The sequence below is a fragment of the Nanorana parkeri genome, unplaced genomic scaffold, assembly GCF_000935625.1.
Source record: "Nanorana parkeri isolate BGI_ZX_2015 unplaced genomic scaffold, ASM93562v1 scaffold340, whole genome shotgun sequence".
In the NCBI taxonomy this organism is placed as follows: Eukaryota; Metazoa; Chordata; class Amphibia; order Anura; family Dicroglossidae; genus Nanorana; species Nanorana parkeri.
The window spans coordinates 693,808-706,792 of record NW_017306608.1 but is presented as its reverse complement, the minus strand read 5'-3'; the positions used below and the strand labels follow the sequence as shown (position 1 = coordinate 706,792).

The 12,985-nt window shown below is 39.7% G+C and overlaps 1 protein-coding gene across 1 annotated transcript in view; it reads right to left on the bottom strand.

Moving 5' to 3' along the window:
* The window catches only part of MYO10 (myosin X), a 195,992-nt gene that overhangs the window by 87,640 nt on the left and 95,367 nt on the right, over positions 1-12,985 (bottom strand). Inside the window, exons 4-6 of the mRNA XM_018558447.1 lie at positions 10,904-11,091; positions 4,488-4,622; positions 1,884-2,008 (exon numbers count right to left, since the gene is read on the bottom strand). Coding sequence (XP_018413949.1) covers positions 1,884-2,008; positions 4,488-4,622; positions 10,904-11,091 — 448 coding nt within the window. The remainder of the gene's footprint in view (positions 1-1,883; positions 2,009-4,487; positions 4,623-10,903; positions 11,092-12,985) is intronic.

Here is a 12,985-nt window from a genome sequence, read left to right as displayed (position 1 = left end):
AAACAGGTTTTGCATTCCCATACAAGTCTACAGAAATGCAAAAGCAGCTTGAAGCAGGTCAACTGCAGGTCAGAGCAAGATCAACTGAAGGTTAAATACACCTGTCAATGAATTCTGAACAATCGCAGTAGAGTGTTAAACTGATGCCATCAACACAAGTCCAAAGTCTTTGGGCACAGTGCCTTATAATGATTGGATGTATCTATACTGCATGGTGCAACAGACCTGGAATATAGGCACCTTGCTACAGTATACTATGGTCCTGAAATCTACACTATTTTCTCTTCCTTTGAGAAGCAGCCCACAAGCAAATTACAGAGGTTTACAAGGCCAGCTAATATTTTACAAACAGGATAGAATATTTCTATTATGACAGAACCCATTAAAGCCAATTTGTTGGATATTTATTAGTATATAATGTAAATGCATAGGAAACTCCAACATTTACAGTATATTCCATATAGTGATAAATATCATATGTTTGTGTTAAAAGAATATTTTACAAAACACAACATGGTGGAGCTGCTTGAATGCTTTTCATTGCATCCTTTTGTTTGGTAGCTGCAGAAGTTTTCACACATTTCTATACATTTGATGCCTAAGCTTAACACAAAACTGACAGTGATGCCATATATACCAATGCACATGCGCTAGTATGTATATGTAAGTACATCTGTCTGGTAAAGACACCAGAACCAGAAAAAACACGGTTTTTAGTCAAATGCAGTTTTAAAATGTAGTGCCACTTTTGCAGTCAAATTTGAGAAAACCCTGCTATATATTTGCTATGTGTTCCTATTCACGCAGCACACCTGAAAATAATGTTTAAAAAAATATTTCTTATCTGTTAGATGTATCTGTGTATCAGGCATTAGGAGCTTCTCTGTGCAATTTGAAAGTAGCAGGGAACTCAGTCTGTCCCCATAGAAAGCCTAGGGACAGACTGAGTTTCCTTTCCTTTAGGGATGCACCGATACCGGTACTTTGGCCACCTGGCTTCCTGATTAGCCGTGAGGCCGGGCAGCATGTAAAGACTTGCCAACCGGCTTCCCGATTAACAAGAAAGTCTGTCCCCTCTTACCTTGGTATGTCCAGCCTGTCACCCCCGGGGCCTCTCCAGCCAGAAAGAGGCCTTCCTACGGTACTCAGCCGGAGCCATCTGGTCAGCCAATCAGGAAGCCGGGCGCTGTGTAATGACGCGATGCCCTTCTTTCTGATTGGCCGGGAGGCCAATTAGTCATTAGTTGACGAGGGAGCATGAAGCCAGCTTCCCGAGTCAATCAGAATGCCGGTCGCTGGCCAATCAGGAAACCGGGCAGCATGTAATGACGCGCAGCCCAGCTTCCTGATACAGGAAGTATCGGGCTAGGCATTGAAGCATTTGGGCGAGTACTCGCCCAAATACTCGGTATCGGCACCGATATCGATACTAGTATCAGTGCATTCCTATTTTCATTAATATACAATGATTCTAGATCTTTAACCTCCAATTACTCCAATTTGGCTGCAAATGTGGAAATAAGTTTTAAATTGTAGTAAAATGACAATGTTATATTTTTTCTTCATTGTAATTTTACAATTGCATTTAACAATTATAATTCATGAACACAACATAGCCGATAATTCCCATCTGGTAAACATGTCAGTACTGTAGATACATGTGTTAGAAGCACATTACAACTCCTGGGCCACATACGTGATTCATAGTATGGAGCAGAATACAGAGAATTCAGAGTATATTAGTATATGGAGAGCAGATTGGCTGCTGCCAATAGCTGGATTGCTAATGCACCTATTACAACTATAGAGCGTAGTTACAGATTCCTTTTAAAAGTTTCATCTTCATAAAAAATGCTCTCTGTTGGTGCAATGAGAAAGGATACAGTCTACAATTCGTCCTCCCTGAATATGACCTTTCTGACATATATTCAGTTGAATGAATTTCCCAAACCGGCTTGAATTATTATTGTAAACAGTCTTTGCATTCCCAAAGGCCTCCATGATCGGACTGTGAAAGGAAACAGAAAAAAACATGATACATTGATCTCACATTACTTTTAAATACTAACCAGATCCCTCTCGTTAATCTCTTGTAAAATGACAATTATGTGTCGCAGTTTTTATAGTTTTGCCTTTGCACGCCTGAGATATTGCATTATCTACGTGATAACATTCTTTACTGACTACAAATTCTATTTCTGCAGTTAGTTTCCTGCATTCCATCTTACTGCCTGTCTCTTACTTCCCTAAGGTTAACAGTGCATCAGAGTTAGGAAAAGCTACAAAAACGACATTCACTGGTCATCTAGATTGTGAATTGGATCTCAAGGTCACTATTAACTGATGAAGGGACCGTTTAAGGTTCCGAAACATTGCTTCCAACTATGATGCCATGTGTACCCGACGTCAATAAAAGAATAAAAGGACAATTTGATGCATTGGACCTTGGTGTGTGGGTGATGTTTTCTACGTTTGGATCTCAATGTTTCACAAATAAATATCTAACTCTTGCTAATGTTTCTTTCTAAGTTCTGCAGCAGATAAACATCCAGGATGCAGAAATATATTGAAAGAGGAATACTGGGTGCAATACTAGTACAATAACTGGTAAAAAAAGAGAGAATGTGAAAGAATATAATTCACTAATAAGCATATCAGCATATTCAGAAAAGGTGGTCAGACTCCCCTTGGTGCCATTTCATCGTTCCACCAAGTGAACAGATTCTGCAGATCGTCCAAATGATATGCCGGGCTGCAGCAGACCATCTTATAGATGGTTATACCTCATATACTTGTGAGTGCAGTATACTCTTTCACATTCTCCCTTTTTTATTTACTTTGGTGGCGCACTAGTAATGTTCCTCTTTTCATTTACAATTGGCTTACTTCATACAAATTCCTACTTGTGCCACTTTTAAATATTTGGATGGGACCTCTCCCTCAAAGAGCTTAACCTATAACCTGGACTGTGAGTTCCATAAAAGCGCATTGGAGTGGACTTGGTTCTTTTATGTAGACATTTAAAATTTAATGAATATTTGGTAAAATCATAAGCAGTAAATATGAACTGCATTCCACTTGGATAGCACTTTAACACGCTCATAATGAATTCTGCAATAATAGCAATAAATACTAGGTGTTAAATTGTAGTAGAAGCTGGTAGTAGAAGCTGGTAGTATATGTAAGAAGTAAGTCCAAAGAGTAACAAAACCATTAACTGCTTCCAGCTTATAAAAAAAAAAAACCTTAAAGTGTAATCATAGATTTGGATAGAGTAGGGAAGGGTTAAAATCCCGGTTATTTTTTCCTCTCTGTATACCACTGGGGAAATTGCCCTTCACTTCCTGTCCCATAGACACAACAGGAGGTTTCAAGAGAAACAGGAGGGAATTTCCCAAAGTGAAGGCAATTCCCCTTTTAGATTGGTGTCCTTATGGGAAGATTTCCAATCTCCCCATGTCCAGGAAATTTCTGTTCATTTTCTGTCTTGGTGGCAATAGTCGCCTGTACAAATAAAGGGGTGAATCTTCCCAGTAGAGACTCAGGCAGCAATAAAACTTGACAGAGGGTCCAACCCCTCCCCCCTCTATCCAAAGCTAAAAAATGTTTTTGCCTGTTATATGCAATGTGGAGTTCAGAAAACTGGAGTGAAAGTGGAGTAGGTGCCCACAGCAATCATGCTGGTTTAATGTCTTTAATTATACACATATTTAAATAGTACCTAAGCAGAAAGATCGCCAGTCCTAGGTGCTCTCCCGTCCATGGGTGTACTTACTTAAACCTGTGCAAATTTCCACATTAAAAAAGGCAGTGTGGGTAAGGTATATTAAGGCACCCTATAGCACTTACTTTACCACCCTGCATTAGCTTGTGTAGTATTTACTCACTACAGAACTACAGAGTTGCTTTAAGTAGCCCAAGTTGATCATCAATCTACCATCAGACCGCTGATTGAACAGTTACTGTTATACTGCAAGCACTGTGCAATGCAGTAAAGTCTGACTGCCTCATACCGCTGAAAAACTTAACTTGTGATTGTAATGTCTTCTTTATATTGTAAAGCGTTGCGCAAACTGTTGGCACAATATATATCCCGTATAATAATAATAATCTTGATAAATTCTTCATTACAACTTTTACTCTTCTGTCTATGACTGAACTGAGTGAAGGAACTACCTTTCTATACAAATAATATACTGGGTATAATGTACATTTTGTAAGATATAGAAATCTGAGTTTTATTCAAAAAATGTTTGGCTGAATCTTGATATGAACATATCCACTGAGAGAACCAAAGGGACTTTAACAGGTAGGAGGATCCTGTCAGACTTCATAATGTTATGTGAACACTTTCGTTCTTGCAGCGCCAGAAAACAGCTAAACATGACTCATTAAAGCATGTATCTTCAGTAAAACAACAAGTAGTCTGTAAAGGGGCTCCATCTGGTGAAATGCAAAGGAGCTATTGATATAAAGCAATACATTACCTGCTCTCCAAAATTGCTTGTTCCACACTGGCAGTCTTTACTTTTGAAGACAGTTCTAGGGAATGCTGGCTCATTGCAGACAAGTACTTTAAAATGTGTTTTGTGCTCTCTGTTTTGCCTGCCCCACTTTCACCACTGCAAAATAAAAAAAATATGTATATATTAATGAAAAATTATACATATGGTAAATGCAGCTTTTGTTCAGGGGGCGATCATCTGTCTCTACCCGCGGGTAATCGATCCATGTGCGGTAACCTTTGGAACCCAGCGGACTGCTGCGACCACTGTGAGTCTGTCTTTGCTTTACACAGACTGAGCAGCCGCAGCTGTCCAGAGCCACCTATGATTCCTGCCCATGAATCCCCCTTTGGACATTAAAGCCTTGTGTGAGTGAGGTCTTATCGTGCGGCATCAGGACAGGAAGTAAAAGAAAATCTCCTCAATGGAGACACAGGCAACCATTAGAATCAATAAAGGCTTTACCATATCCCCATAATAAACCAAAAACAAAAATGTTTTGGATGAACTCCAACTTTAAGAAAGGATCACAATAATACACACATACTAGTAGAAGAGGAATGCTTATGGTTTTGTAATAGAATTGCTTTAAGAATTTATAGCCCATATATCACTCACACATATGGTCTGTATGAACTATGCCTTTTATCATAAACAAGCTTTTCTTGGTTGGGGAATAAGAACCACCTGTAATACCAACTTCAGCAAACCAATGCACAGCACTAGAAATAACAGCCCAGACTACAAGAGTCACACAACATAAAAATGACAAGGACCTGGGAAAATACATACATTACAAAATATATACAGAACTATTTGTATGATCATATCTCTTCCACTGGAGATTAAATGACTGAGCTGTAAGGAAACATCTAACAATTATACTCTGGAGGAATTTCTTGCAAATACATTTACTGTCAAACGATCTTTATTGTGGCTGGACGTACAGTGTACGTCTCCCGTCACGAAGGGGTTAAAGGCTTTTTTTATTTTCTTTTTTATTTACATCTTTGGGGGTTGCTTTATGTTTAATATCGTGCCCTTTGGAAAGGGAGTCTCATGAGGAATTAATAAAGAAAGGGCAGCTCTGAGAAGAAGGGACTGAGTAATTGGCCAAATAAAAAAGCAATCTGTTACTATAAAGCAGTTTGGACAGCTTTAGCCAATCACCCAGTGCAATATTGTGGTAATAAATAATCTCTTACTAAAAGCTGAGCGTCTTGCAGCTTGGCGCCAGAAGGGAAATTAGAAGAGAAAACAATGCTTTTTTAACCACCGCAATCAGGATGAGAAATTGGAAATGACGACAACCAAAAGCACAAAATATGGTGGTTTGTGATGCTGATAATCTGTTATTAATTGCTCTTATTACATGTTATATGTTTATCATACCAGAAAAGTTATTGTATCACACCCTAAAAATAATACTCCACTTACTGACTCTTACTGTCTCTTAAAGTGAACCTCTGAGGATAGAAATATGGGATCTATCTTTGCTGACGTAATATTTAAAACTTAAATCCAGGATAAGCATCAATTGTCTAAATACAAGAGGAATGTATATTCTTACTTAAATCCTGGTGTGCTTAATGTATTTCTTTCATATCTGTGCAGTAATCCAGCAAAAAATGTGCCTCTGTGCAGGAACTTCTTGTAATAAAGACCAGTCCCTGCTGTTCTCTCTACTTGTGCAGCGTGACTGGTCTTGTTTCCACCCCTACTGTAGTTTTCTGCAGGGCCCCTCCCACAGCTCTATTCTGTGCACAGGTTATGTGTAGCCCAGTAATGATGTCACCTCTAGTTTTACAATGTAATATTTGGATTTGTAAAGGCATTGGTGCAGACAAAGTGCCCCTATTGAGGAATTGGTGCAGACTTTGCCCCTATTGAGGGATATATTTGAATTAACCCCCCCCCCCAGTTTTGATTTAAAGGTGCAGGCTCCAGAGTATGCACCAGGTCAGTGACTTATGAGATCCAGCCAGGATCAGGATGATGGCCCTAGAGCTCGCATGTATAAAACAAGCAACTACAACCCCCATCCATAATTCTGCTCTCACAGTATTGTTTAAAGCTGTTCTCTGGGACCATTGCATCAGTTGCTGTTAAGTAGATGGAATACAAGGGGACAGGATTGTTGCAAGATACTGTGTGATATTAGATGTGACAGAGATGTTGCTGCTGACAATCGCACCTGTGGAGGGAGACCACTAAGCACTAAATTCCTGACACAGGCCTATATTAGTGAAAAACAATACTGATGAGCTGAAAAAAAATACAATCAATATGGCAAGACTGACAACCACAGACATGAATTTCAGAGGCAGGTGCATAATTGGATTTGCAGCCTCACCACAGCCGGAGGGCTGAAGTTTGGCTACCCCGTCTATACCATTGCATACTGGAATCCAACTTTTGTCCAATGCAGGATCATCTAGAAAACCCCAACAAGTATCAAGCATGACCTTCCATCATATTTTACATGGAGACAGGCTCATTATCAGGTTGCTTGACCCTACAATGGGTTTCTAGCAGCTACACATATGTGAGTACATGACTATAATATATTTTGTTGCTCTAAAACCCCCACACCTTTTGAATTTTACCACTACACTCAGAAGGATCTCTCTTTGGGATCTCTACATGTCCAATGAACTATGCCCTGAAGCAGTGACACAGCCAGCAAATTTAAAGCACAGCCAGTACTCAAGTCCCAGCACTGCTTTGTAAAGCAATATGCTTCAGAACCTAGAATACTGACCTATGTTGACAGGAATTTTATGATAAATCATTTATGTGTTAAGCATTTTGCACCAATACAAAGCTGCTCTTAAAGTGGGCCTTTACACTCAAAATCAAACTCTTCTAATGCATCCTTATATGTATGATGATTAATACCAGACATGTTAGGTGTAAAATGCTGTGATTATGAAATACTTACACTTGCAGAGCATTCACGTCCTTTTAGCCACAACATCTAATGCATGGTAGGCTGCAATATTAGGTTCATAAAGAATCGGCCTCAAGTCTTGTAATTATCTGGTATGTAAGCATTTTTTTTTTTTTTTACTGAGACATAGCTGGTAAAATACCTAACCCTTGCACTGTGCTCACAGTATAACAGACTATCTCTATTTTCAACAAACAAGGGGATACAAAATGAATGTAATGCAGGGATATTAGAATAATTACACTTTTATTTGATCCTATTCCAATGTTGCAGGAGATATCATAATTTAGTTCAATAGCTGAACTTTACATTTATTATTATAAAAGTTACAGTATAACTTACTCACATGTGGCTAAAAAGTTGTAGGATGTTCAATGACCACAAGGGGGCACTAACTCCTTAAAGTTATCAAGCTTCCAGTAAAAAAGCAGAACTAATTTTTACACATTAGATTTGTGTTTAATATAAGGATTGGATTTAATTGACGGATATCAACCTAATTAATCTCAGCAGTGTTATCTTAGGACAAACCATACCCAGGAAACCAGCTGACCAGCACTGAGCTGTTCTCAGCAACTCTATTTTGGGTTGCGGCAGTAAATCAGAGCCCCCGGAAGCTTGCGATCATGCAGGCTGAGCATGTAAAAATCCTTAAAGATAATGTCCCTGGTAGCAATCAAAACCAGGACCCCAGTGCTAAAACCTCAATAGATCATGTACTACATGCGCAATGTACCCGATTCAAGAGTTTAATCATTGAAACATGATTTGTGGTATATGTAGTGGAATGTGTTCTGTGTTCGCTACAACATTGCGGGTTGTACAGTTTGTTCTTTGAGAATCAAGATTGGATAGCACTGTTGTGATGGCTGTAATTCTGATTCTCCCCGACCCGCTAATGTGTCCAGAGACTTCCTAGAAGTACATAAAGGACATATGACATCCTTCTCATTTTTGGAGTGAAAAGGGTCTTATTATCAGCTAGCGGTGGTATGGGCCTGTTCACATGATTTTCAGGTCCGGATCAGGTGCGGATCTGCAGACGTGGTGCTACTCATGCAGTGCGTTTTTGACGCGTTTTTGGATGATGACAGTTCCCAGTTTTCAAGCCGTGGGGCTGTCAGTATGCAGATTCTTCCTCTGAGGTCACTTCTGCCCTCTCCTAACATCTACTTCCCTTGTGTATGTAAAGCTGGTGAACAGACATGTATCACATGTTTGCAGACATGTTGATGGTGCTGGCTACAGCAATCTGCAGAGAACGAGCCCGCAGGAGACGTCGTTATTGGGTACACCCGATCTTGAGGCTCCAGGACTCCAAGGGTCAGTTCTGGAGTTTATATGAGGATTTGCGAGCTCACCCGGATACATTTTTTTCCTTTACTCGTATGTCCATGGAAAGGTAATGTGCATGTTTAAAATGTTTGCAGTTCATGTCTTTACCTCTACCCCAACCTCTTTCACTCATCCTCATAGTTCTAGCCGACCTGTGACAATGAAACTGTCACAGGTCGGCTTAGTAGATCGGGAAGTGAACGAACACATACCGGCGTTCGCTCACTTCTCGATCCTGTCACGGCTCTCTGCCATGACAGGGGAGGGACTTGATTCCCCCCTCTTCCCTGCTCTGATCCTCCAGCGCTGACTGGCGGAACGGACGTGGGAGGGGGCGGGTACAGCTGGCTCTGCCTCTAGATAGGCAGAGCTAGCTGTCACTCGCTCAGCTGGGCAAATCCAGACATAATTGTCGGGATCTGCTTCAGCTGCGGCGTCTCAGTATATTGCGAGCTGTAGCTCACGGTATACTGAGCTTAGGGTGACGGGAGGATGCTAGTTTGTGTCCTCCCGTTACCCTAAGGAGAACTATGTGGAAAAGCCCTAACCCCATAGTTCTCCTTTAAGGGAAACCTCCATGGGGTATAGAGAAATCAGTAAAACCCCCCTTTTTTTTAGAATAGAGTATGGTAGGGCTAGAACTTGGTTGTACATGCTAGTTATTAAAATTGTCTGTGGCCCATTTTGTGTAATAACTCGATGTTAAGCAGTTCCCGCTGGCATGACGTACATGTGTCAGAACGGTGGATGGTTTTAATGCTGACTGTATGCATATATGCGTCCAACCGGCCCGCTGTTCTGTGCTAAAAGCACGCTTACCTGGGTACTCCCATCACAGTGACCGAACTGTCACCAACAGCTCCCAACCACTGTTTATAATAAGGAGCCAATGGGATGGGTGCCCCTTTCATGTAACTGATGTGACAGCCAATGCAGTCCACCTCTGCTTTCCGTCATTCAGAACTTCTTACAGAGATGATGGGAGCCATTGCCAGGGGGCTAAAGTGGAATTGAAGCCAAAACTTTTTTTCATTGGGAGGGTTATAACCCTGTAATTTTTTTTTACTTGTATAGCCATCTGTGTCCCAGGAGATTTCCCTTCACTTCCTGTCCGATAGCCACAACAGTAAATGAGAGAAAATCCCTCCAAAGTGAGGGAAGTCCCTGCTCAAATTTTTTCATCACTGCAGTTGAAAATGATCACCGATTTGACTCCATCATTGATTAGAAAGTCGAACGAAAATTCCGAAACCAATTTTGTTTTAGAGATTTTAACCATGTATACCCTACATAAGTCTGTAAAACTACCGGGGTATGTGTGACCTCAACAGGGGAATGTGAATTCATCAGACGACCAGGACAGAAGATGGCTGTGCGACTGAATATCGCACAGCCAGGAGTATATAAGAGCTCATACAAGGTAGAAGACTCCCGAGGAACACTGCATACATGCAAAGACACATACATGTTTAGAAAATAAAGAAACGCTATCAGGATGCACTCTGCCAGAGAAGATAAGTATTAAAAATAAACTCAGAGTTCTACTTAAACTATTTAACAAGCTAGAATGGTGTTATAATACATCTCTTTAAATATTGACAAATGAGGAATAACGGTAAAGAGGAGCTCCATCCAAATTTTTTTTAGCTCTAGGTAGAATGGTCAACGTTTGTAATCTTTGTCAAATTTGTATCGCAGTATGTTTGCGATTGTTTCTGTTTATTTCCTACTGTAAACCAGGACAAGAAAAGTAGAGAATCCATCCAAAGTGGAAACAGACATCAATAATATCAGGTTTTTTTTATTTGAGTGGGAAGGAATTATAACCTCTGCCATATATTTATTGCCCATATGTCCCCAATGAGATTTCCTTACTTTGTTTTAAGTCAGCATGTTAGGATGTAGGTAATTATGTCAATATACACATATACAAATATAAAATCTGAGAGGTTTTATTCCATTCTTCACTCTATACAAAACAACAAAAAGTGTTGCTGTATTTCAACTTTAATTTGTCTCATATATTGTACCAATAAGAAATCAACTACTACTTCTACTTCGAATACTGCTACTACTAGTAGTAATGATAATTATAGTATTAAATACTTCTTACCTAATAAGAACACATTGGTTGTCATGCCTTTTCCATAAGCAGCGATAACACTCATTGGCCACTGCGAAGATGTGAGGTGGTATTTCTCCCATGTGATGTCTGCTATACAACTCTGTTGTGCTTTGGTCATATAAACCTGGAATCAACTTGTAGGGGTTGACAGAAGTCAAAATAGAGCCTATATATGTCTGAAAAGCAAAGAATGAGACAATGATTAAAGAATAACTTCACCCAAAAGAAATTAAGGAGACATTAAGATGATTACTATGACAGGAAAGAAGGGGGCATCTCTCCATTTTGGTGGAACACGGAACAGCTAGAACCTTTTCAGATTTTATTGTTGTCAGAGTTCCTGTTAGGGATTTTGCCCTCATCTCATGCCCCAATAACCCTTCCTGTTCTGGTTGGACACACAGGGATTTGTTAGCTGATACCAGGGAATGTCCTTAATAAGTTTAGAAATAAAAAACAGCCTAAACGAATCATTAGCCAATGAATAACTCCAAGAACCAAAAAATCTTATTACCTAAAGCTTAGCAATTTAGTTTAAATATTTAGCTACAGCAATTACCACTTAGACATATAAGAAGTAAGTTTGATTATATCTTATTGGGCATGATTTAGTGTAATCGTAGACATGAGATGATCTATTTAGGGTAAACATAGCCATGAATTGATCACCACCCAATGTCTAACAAACTGGGTGAGCACCTCAATGTCCATGGTCAGATTTTGTTTAATGTCTGTTGTTGTTTTAAAATTAAGGTGGCCATAAATGGCCTGGATTCAGCCTATTTCTGCTAAAATTTGAGTTGTGGGTGCCCATGTCAGCACTACCTGATTCTACAAACGAAATGAGTGGAAAATTATTGGCCAGACAGTGATTGAATTCAATCAGATGCAGTCACTGTTTGGGTATTCAGACAGCCATGAGTTACGGCTGTCTAAATACAATAGCCAGCAGGGAAGATTCCGCCATCCACGCTGTTTAGCATGGATGGACAAATCTATTTGTGCACTGCTGGCCTTTGTCTTAGTCTATGACTGCTATACCATCCATGGTCAGAGAGTGGACATTTACAGAATGATTTTGGGGAGAAAAACCTCTTTTGCTTTTAGAACACTCCAAATACAGTAAGATTTTACTTGAATTGTCATTAGCCAACAATGGTAGTACACCCCAACCAGGTAATATGTGCTAATTTAAAATGCAATATGCACATATGATTATACAAATACACAATATAGAACTCATTAACAATCAACCCTGTCCGCATGCAAAGGAAAATATCAAATATCAAAAAAATGAATAACAAAATACTAGGGTTGCACAGATACCAAGTACAGTAATCGGTACAAGTACGAGTACATGTACCGATACTTTTGAGCTCCAATTCAAAAATTAGGAGGCAGCTGTCATTTGTAAGGAGCACACGGTGCTCCCGGGATTTGTACATCTCTGTTTTAATGTACGATTTTGTTTTTATAAATATAAATAAAGGGATGCACAGATACCAGTTTTGCGAGTACGAGTACTGGTACTTGCCGAGTACTTACAAGTACGAGTACTGATACATGTTTGTTTATTGTCATGTGACAGTTTTTCTAAAACAATACAGACTAATGATTTCAGGACAGTGGTGGAGTGCCAGAGCCAGGTCCCAGCTACAACCACTGCAACCCTGGTAGTTCTCATGAAAATGCCAAGTATCTGCACTGGTACTCGAAAAGTATCTGTGCATCCCTACAAAATACATGTAGGCAAGGCACATGGTCACCCTATATGTGTGCAAATGTATAATAAAGACCTTACTTACTGGTACTATAGAGGTTTTGTGAAATTCTCCTCCTATGTACATGTTTCATTGCTAGTTATATGATAATAAAAGCATTCATGTTCTTTTGCTGGGTTTAGTACAAACACATGAGACACCCTTAGATGTCCTGTATGTGTCTGGATTCCTAAGGAAGTGTGGAAAAACTCCAGGGAAGTTTGTTTCTACGTAAAGTCATTGTTAAATGTATGCCCCATGTTGCTGCTCCCACAGATTAGGGTAGAACTACAGTTTAAAGAGATGCCTT